The sequence below is a fragment of the Miscanthus floridulus genome, chromosome 14 (genome assembly GCF_019320115.1).
Source record: "Miscanthus floridulus cultivar M001 chromosome 14, ASM1932011v1, whole genome shotgun sequence".
NCBI classification, from domain to species: domain Eukaryota; kingdom Viridiplantae; phylum Streptophyta; class Magnoliopsida; order Poales; family Poaceae; genus Miscanthus; species Miscanthus floridulus.
Genome location: NC_089593.1, coordinates 55,514,077 through 55,523,164, shown reverse-complemented (window position 1 = coordinate 55,523,164; position 9,088 = coordinate 55,514,077). Strand labels below are relative to the sequence as shown.

General features: G+C 45.9%; 1 protein-coding gene across 1 annotated transcript; it reads left to right on the top strand.

Annotated features, from left to right (window-relative positions):
- The first annotated feature begins 1,426 nt into the window (after positions 1-1,426).
- LOC136506097 (uncharacterized) lies at positions 1,427-3,124 on the top strand. Its single transcript, XM_066501223.1, has 2 exons — positions 1,427-1,573; positions 1,681-3,124. Exon 2 carries the CDS (start codon positions 1,753-1,755, stop codon positions 3,091-3,093), a length of 1,341 nt encoding a protein of 446 aa, XP_066357320.1. The 5' UTR covers positions 1,427-1,573; positions 1,681-1,752; the 3' UTR covers positions 3,094-3,124.
- Positions 3,125-9,088: the final 5,964 nt, after the last annotated feature.

The following is a 9,088-nucleotide window of genomic DNA, read 5'->3' as shown; positions in this document are numbered from 1 at the left end:
GAGGTGACGACAGGTACGATAACCATCGTCCAAATACGGCCCGACGGGACGGGCATACGGCTCCACCCACTACGGGATGGAGCTCACAACAGCAGCCTTGACTTTCAAGGCTGTCTGAGCCAATGGAGGCCATGACCCCGGAGCGTGGGATCATGGCCATCGGCTCCACGACCAGCAAGCATATCTCCTGATATCTCGACATATCTCTAGATCATCTAGCCCATAGCTCATCTTTCTCCTACTTCTTTCACCCTTCTTGCACACCCCATTGTAGGAACTTCAGAGGATTCAACCGAGAAACACGCACTTGATCTTCTCTGAGACTGGACATAGGACTCCGTCCTGAACTAGTATAATTCCTCGTGTCTTTTGGATGCTACCATCGTCTTCCTGGAGCAGCGCGACAATCATACAAATTTACTAGTCGGTCGACAAAACACCAACAATTTGTATTTGTGGTTCTGCCATTTTTCACCCTGGTGGAAGGGTGTCTTGCTGTTGTTGTTGTTTTTTTCTTTCCTCCCAACGATTGTAAAATATAAACCAAGCCATTTTGGGGGGCTATATCAATACATATTCAGGTGGCGAGTAGTCCCCCGATGACATTTAAAAAAAAATACTGATCCTTCCATTTTAAAAAGGATGGAGCATGTGGACTAAATATGTTGGCCTTCCTCCCACTCATATGGATCTTTTTTCTAAACAAGGCGCACCGTGTTCACGAGTGTAACCACTAGGTGTCTCCCGAAACATTTGCGAGTCTATCTAGGCAGCACTCGAGTGTTTCGCCTGCTGTGAGCACTCAAATTTTCTTCATCTCTGGCGCGGGCGGGGGAGGGAGAAGCAGACGCGCGGGAGACATCGAGTGCTCCATCACTCAGGCTGTTGGGTAGCCTTCCTCATTTATTTTGAAGTTGCCCAAAACGGTGTCTAAATCCAGTCCACGCCAACTCGCTGTTCCTGGCCCCCGTACCTTGAATTGAATGTCCTCGCAAACAAACCAAGTCAAGTTCAAACATGGGTTGCAGGGTAGAAGCGAGCCCACAGTTCTGCAGTCAGATGGCGGGAACGACACCTAACCCCTCCAGCCAGCAAACAACAGACACCACGGTCCTCTCCCAAATCAAACGGACGCCACCCGCGTGCTCGTCCCCCGCCATGTTTGACCTCCTCCAACCACCAATCTCTGACCACGGATGGATCGCCTTCCACACCCATACGACTCCGTTAAAGAAAGAATAGGGCTGCTGCCTGCAGCCCACCGCCGTTTCTCTTTCTTGACCCGATCGCCTCCTTCCTACCCCCGGTGTCGACGGTAGTGGCAGGCCCATTTTTACTCCTCTCGATCGAGTTCCTGCTGCCTGCACTGCACTGCAACTCTGCAAGGTAGGATATATATGTTGGCGAGACCAGTCCTGCCAGGAACCAGCCGCGAAGAAAATACCGCTAGGTACCTACCTACCTTGCTCTGGTTTCATTCTGGAGTTGTTGGTATTCCGGTGAGCTCTGCTTGGCTGTCATGCTCATGCTTGGCGCGCGGCCAGTGAAGTGAATCGGCGCAGTTCCGGTGCCGGTGAGTTCTTCGTGTCACCCTGCCACCCAGCCCTGCTTCTTAATTTCTAGTCAGATGATAGACAAGCTTCAAACCTGATCAACCCATTGTCTTCCAATCCCCTGCAGATTTATGCTCCTTGTTCTTGACGGAATCAAGACAAGAATCCAAGATCTCGATCGACCTGGTCCAGACCAGAAATGGAGGTACAGATGGCCGCACAAGGCCCCAAATCGAAGGGACGCGGCAGCGAGCCGTCTGACTCTCACCACGGCGGCGGCGCCATCGCGAAGCCCATCCCCGGCTACCTCAGGCCGTCGGCCGGCTCCAGCCACCACGTCTGCAAGTACGGCGGCACGCACACGTTCGAGGATCACAAGGAGGCGCACAGGCCCCAGCCGTGGCCGCCTCGGAAGCAGCCGCCGGCTTCGGCTCCGGCTCCGGCTCCAGAGAGCCACAACCACAGCAGGGTGCTCGTCAAGGTGCGGTCGGTGTTCTGGAGGCGTGTCGGGGACTCCACCACAGCTACTCAGAAACCTTCCAAGGCGGCTGCTGGCAAGGACAAGGCCGCCAAGGGGGCCGAGAGCGTGGAGTGGAAGGACATTGTGGCCTATGATACGGTGGTTCCACCTCATGGATCCTCCCCGCAGCCTGATAAATCCTCAGCTCAGGTCACCGGCTCTGGCGGCGAAGCCAAGAAGAAGGATGTGATGAAGAAGGGGAAGAAGTCGTACGGCAAGGCCAAGGTCCACGAACAAGTGGAAGGCCTAGAAGGTCGTCAGAATGAGCCATTGGGCACCAACACCAACACTGACTCTACGAGTGTAAGACCTCCAAAGGCCAAGAACAAACCTGCGGCGTTGCTCGTCGAAAACATGGGTATTGATCAAGAGACGCTTCAAGGGTACCAAATTCTGTCCCCTTCTCTAGCACAAAGTCGCGCAAACCTTTTGCGTGACCTTGAAAAGGAGATGATGGCTGAAGAACCTGCCAATGTGAAGCAAGAAAGCACACCGTTAACATACTCTCTGGATCCAGAAGAGTACGCTGCCGCTACAGAATCAAGCAGGCCCATCCCGGCCCACCGGAGGGTGCAGAGCATGAGCATGAGCATCAGCAGCAGGTCCGTGCGGTACCCGTTCGCGCGGCAAGCGAGCAAGAACTCAGGCACCGCCTTCAAGTTGCGGTCCAGGAGCACCAGGGCGCCAGCAGTCCTGCCACCGAAGGAGGAGAAGCCGGCGAGGCTGAGGTCCAGGAGAGGCGAGGATCCTTCTTCGGCCACCTCTGGAAGAGGCATCCATCTCAGGATCCGGAGCCTCCGGAGGTGCGGCGTCGGTGGCTCCGGTGGCGCGGGCACCAGCGGCTTCATCGTGCCGGCGGTGGCGCTCAGGCATCAGAAGACGCTGGAGAAGAAGAAGAGCCAGAGGCTGTACAACAGCCACATCGAGGAGACGGCCACCAGGCTCGTCAAGACAAGGAAGAGCAGGGTGAAGGCCCTGGTTGGGGCCTTTGAGTCCGTCATCTCCAAGATTGCAAAGTAGGTGTAGGAGAGCAGGCGGATGTATTGTTCATGTTACAAACAGTTTGTCTCGCAATTTTTGGTTGCTCTCGAATGAGTGCTCGGCTCATTTAGCCCAGATGGAAATGTTTGTCTTGGTATTTTCTTTTTCAATCGAACACATCTTGGTAATTCCAAGGTGTCAATCTCTCCTTGTCCAATCACTCGCTATTGCTACTAACACTATTATAGATCTGGACATCACTGTCAACCTCATCACTGTCGAATTTGGGTGAACCGGCAGTGAAGGTCCACATCACTATCGGTTTGTGGATTGCACCGGTAGTGGCTTGACATCTACTTATCACTGTCGGTTCTAGCAAAGAACCGTAAGTGATGTTGGGCTATCACTGTCGGTTCTAGACAAGAACCGACGATGATAACATCACAGAATAAAAAGCTAGCGCCGTCCTCTCCTTTCTCTTCTCTCCCATCCCGAGCACAGATGCACGTGTTTGGGCCGCTCCCTCCATTGTTGCGGCTGCTCTTCACCATGAAGCTAGCTTTTGGATTTGGAAGAATAGCTTGATCTTCTTGCTTTAAGGTTTGTTGCTTAATTAGCGTTGTTTTGATGGCTACATTACTTGATTCTCATTCTAGTTCTTTCACCATTCTAGAGAGCACTTTTTCAATTGGACTTTGTGCAAGGCTTGCAAGCAAATTGTGGTAAATCCATTATCCAAAAGGTTGGTGTATTTGAACACATTTAAATTCCTAGCTAATTGTATGGTGGTCAAGATCATTGTTAGTATGTGATGCCATAATTAGTTCTTGATAGGAGTAGAGTAGATTCTTTTACAATTTTAGTGAGCAAATTAATCCATGTGCCACATCGTTGTTCATGATTATATCTTCAATTTTAGTGTTTTTTAATTAGTGTCTCTATTTTTATGTAGCATGGAGTAGAATAATTATTCTTTATTATTGTGAAATAATTATTTTTTAATGGTGCTACTATTTTCAATTTATATGGACGAGGCTACCAATTTCAATATTCCAATAATTATAGTACAATAATGTTTTCCAAACATGGGGTGACTAAATTAAATAAGTGTAGAATAAATTGTTGTTTCGAGCAACAATTGTTGTTCATGAAACTCCACTTGTTATTAATTTCTCTGTAATTATTGTCTCAATATTTTGTTGTATAGAGATGGATTGAGAGTGGATGTATGGGTCCCGAACTGATAAGCGGTACATGGTTGGCGTCGGCAAGTTTTTCACCGATGCTAAAGCCCATGTTGAGAATGGGAACCCTGTCTTCTACCCATGCAAAGATTGCATTAATCAAAGGAAATAGGCTTAAATTGAGTCTGTACGAATGCACTCGATTACCAGGGGGTTCATGCCAAACTATACGATATGGACTATGCATGGCGAGGTTGGTGTGAATGTTTTGTAGGAAAATAATGATGATGTGGCCAGGCCTGACGTATCCATCCACGACGCTGACGAGGAACCCGGTGTCAACACGGAATCTATGGCCATAGTTAATGATGTGTTTAGCAACACGCCAACTGACGACATCAAGGATAACGATGGCATTTCTCAGCTGCTACGTAATGTAGAGACCGGATATCTTAGTGAAAGACAGCTGAGAAAGCTAGAGAAAATAAGACAAGATGGCAAAACACCATTGTATAAGAATTGTCCAATGAGTAAATTGGAAGCCAACATCATGCTGATTGAGTTCAAATCGACAAACGGATTGAGCGATAAAGGCTTCAATCAGTTGTTAGATATAATAAGGAAAATGCTCCTAGAAAAAATGAGTTGCCAGAAAAGACATACCTGGCCAAGCAAATGATCTGCCCCAGTGGCCTCGTAGTTGAAAAAATCTACGCGTGTTTCAATGGTTGCATATTGTATTGTGGAGACGAATACAAACACTTGGATGTGTGCCCCAAGTGTGAAGCTCCATGATACAAGGAAGGGCTGTCAGATGAGGGTACCAAGACCAGAGGAGGTCCCGTTAAGGTCGTTTGGTATTTCCTTATAGCTCCCTGGGTGCATAGGCTGCTTGTATATGCAAAATCAGTCAAGCTGTTGCGCTAGCATGGCGAAGAGCGTAAGAAACATATAATGATGAGGCACCCCACTGATGGAAAGGACTAGAGGACAGTCAATATTGTGTTCTATAAGAATATCAATGAAGAGGTAAGGCACCTTTGGTTTGGTTTGAGCACAGATGGGATGAATCCTTTTGACTAGGTTAGAAGCAATCATAGCACCTAGCCAGTGACGCTCTGTATATATAACGTTCCACCTTGGCTCTGTATGAAGCGGTCGTACATCCAGATGCCACTACTGATCCAAGGGCCAAGACAACCTGAGAATGACATCGATGTGTTTCTGGAACCAGTGATCGATGAACTAGTGGAGATGTTTGAAAAGGGTGTGGAGGATGTTTGGGATGAGTACAAAAAGGATCATGTCACAAACAAGGCAGTACTTATCGCTACAATCACTAACCTGCCAGGTCGAGGTTGTTTGTCCGGAGAGAAGACAAAAGGCTATATTGTATGTGTCGAGTGCTTGGACGATACCGATGCAGTACATCTGCCAAAGAACTCAAAGATAGTTTATATAGGACACCATAGATTCCTACCTAAGGATCACCCTTACCGTAGGAACAGAAAAGATTTTGACGGGACTATTGAGAAATGCTTACCTCCAAAAATCAAGACTGGCATGCGATACTTCGAGAAGCCAACAAACTAGAGGTTGTCCTTGGGAAGGGGCATAATGCAGTAGCAACGCCTAATGGGAGTGTCTAGAAGAAAAAAATCAGTTTTCTAGAAACTACCTTACTGGCCAGTATTGAGTGTACGCCACTGTCTTAATCCCATGCACATTACTAAAAATGTGTGTGGTAACATGCTTAACACCTTGATACACATCGGGAGGACATCGAAGGATTCACTAGCCACACACCTGGACATGCAATGCTTGGGAATCAAGAAGGAGCTGCATCCCGTGGCTAGAGGATGGCCAGTTCAAACTTCCAGTTGCGTCGTGGACCATGAAGAAGGAAGAAAAGCATGCGCTTATTTCTTTCTTCAATGAACTCAAAGTCCCGACGGGCTACTGTGCGAACCCGAAGAGGCTAATGAACATGAGAGAACTCAAGTTCAACTATGGTTGTATGAAGGCCCATGACTGTCATGTCATTATGACTTAGCTGCTCCCTATTGTCCTGTGTGGTATCCTCCCCACAAAGGTCGACACCCCAATCATAAAGTTATGCTCGTTCTTCAACGCGATCTCAAAAAAGGTCATTGATGTGTCCACACAGGACCAGCTGCAGCGAGACATAGCCAAAACTCTCATTAGTCTTGAGATGTATTTCCCACCGACTTACTTTGATATCTTAGTGTATTTGCATGTTCATCTTGTTGACCAAATTAAAGTCCTTGGCCCATTGTACCTCGATCAGATGTTCCCTTTTAAAAGATTGATAAAAGTTTTCAGGAGGTATGTTAAGAACAGATTCAGGCCAAAAGGGGGTATGGTTGAAGGATGGTCAATGGAGGAGGCCATTGAATTCTGCACATATTACCTGGACATCAATAGGGTCGGAGTTCTAGAATCTCATCACGAGGGAAGACTAGGTGGCAAAGGAACGACCGGGGAGAAATCTATCACAGTAGACAACCCCGTTTCTTTTAGACAAGCATAGTTTGTTGTTCTCCAGCAAGAAGAGGATGTGATGTCATACATTGATGAGCATAGGCAATCGCTGCACACTTTGTACCCGAGCAGGTCGCAGGCTTGGCTTGATAAAAAACATAAGGAGGAATTTATCAGCTGGTTGTGATGCCGCTTGATTAGAATAACGTTGGGTAATCAGCTGGATATCTTAACCAAGGGACCTTTGAGTACATTGCTTAAGTACCAAGGGTATAAGATCAATGGATTTACATTTTACATAAAAAGCAAGATGGAAAGAGCACATACCAAAACAGTGGTGTTCGTTTCAATGCTCACGATGAAAATGGCAAAGTGCAGGCGATGTATTATTGTTTCATAGAGGAGATATGGGAGCTAGACTATGATCGGTTGAAGGGAGCTCTTTTTCGCTGCCAGTGGGTCCAGCTCAAGGAAATCACCACCGATAGAGAAGGGTTCACTATCGTTGATCTAACCAAGACCGCATACAGAGACGACCCCTTCATCCTTCCAAAAGACGTTATGCAAAGCTTCTATGCAGGGGACAACTAGACAAAAGCAAAGCTAAAAGTAGTCCTAGAAGGAAAAAGAAATATTGTCGATGTCGATAGAGTGACGGACGAAGAAGACTACAGGAGCTGTAAGGAAATACCTGCATTCGGGGTGAACATACTCTACCTATCCTTAAAGAGGGTGATGAACCTACTTACGTCCGGCATAATCACGATGAGGCCCTCATTGTTGGACCCGATGAAGATAGTTAGATTATTATTAACTATGTGATCATTATTCAGACATTGTATCAGGAATTTGAATTGAATATCTAATTTATATTTTGGGCGCATCTCTATAATTTAATTATTGACTATGTAATCAAATATGGAGATGATGTTCACAAATACTATTATTTAATAATTATAGACCATTGATTACTTATCATAGAATTAAATAATCAAGACACAATTTTTTGTATTATTTTAGAATATAAACTAATTGTATTTACAAACAATAAACGAATAAAAGAAAAAACAAAACCAATCCCAGTCTAAATAAAACAAAATTTGAACAAAACTTTTAATAGTGTGTCCAAATAAAAGAAAATAGAATATAAACTAATTTTGACTACATTTTTCTGTCTTATTAATTAATTGTGTGTTAGGACGTAATAGAACAAAAAATAAAACTAATTAACTGAACTCCGTATACTACCGTAGCAGTTAAGGCCGCGCACTGTGGACTTTGAGACACGCGTTCGAGCCCTAGGCGGGCCAAACTTTTTTGTGTTTAGTTTTATTAATTAATAGTGCATTAGCGCAGGATAAAAAAATAAAACAATCTAACTGAACTCCCTATACTACCACAGGGGTTAAGGACGCGTACTCTGGACCCTGAGACCAACGCTCGAGCCCCAGGCGGGCCAAACTTTTTTATGTTTTCTTTTATTAATTAATATTGTGCATAGGATAAAAGATAAAATAAAACATAACCAACTGAACTCCCTATCCTAGCGTAGCAATTAAACCACTAAACAATGTATCCCGATACTCAGGTTCGAATACTAGAGACGGGACAATTTTTTTTATTATTTAAAAAAAAAACTACGACAGCAGGCAGCCCAGCTGCAGCATTGCAGCATGCCAGGGTCCATCAATGTCAGTTTTGGTTTAAAAACCAACAGTAATACAAGCTATCACTGTCGGTTTTCAAAACCGGCACAGATGAGCACCTTCACTATCGTTTTTTAACTAAAACCGTCAGTGATCTAAAGATGCTCCTCATATGCCTACAGTGCTCCCGTCGACTACCATAGCAAGAGCACTGCTCCCACTTACCCCGACTATTTTAGTTCAAAAACAAAAACGTGCACGACTGATAGCCCCTATAAAATGGCCCTCGGTTGGGAGCTAGCATCTCAACAACCAAGTCTTGCCACCACTTCGTTCTCTCTAGCTAGTATACACATCTATGGCCTCTCTGTGGGAGAAAGCCCTCCACATATAAATTTTAATAAGCTTGGTCATCCACAAGGATGGCGCATACAAAAGGTACTAGAAGAATGTTTTTGAAGATAGAGCAACGCTGAAGCTTGGGGACATCATGAGGTTGATAGAGTCATCCTATTCGGTGTGCTTTAGACTATCTGACTAGAGTGGCATGGATTCATCACTGCTCGGCAACCATCCCATGTGCTCCAGACTATTAGTCCGGAGAGGCATGGGTTCAATAGTGCCCGGCAACCTCCCTGCTTGTCTCTCGAAGGCGTAGCTCGTCTTCCATCTCTGGCATTCTCTGATGACTATTTGACCCTA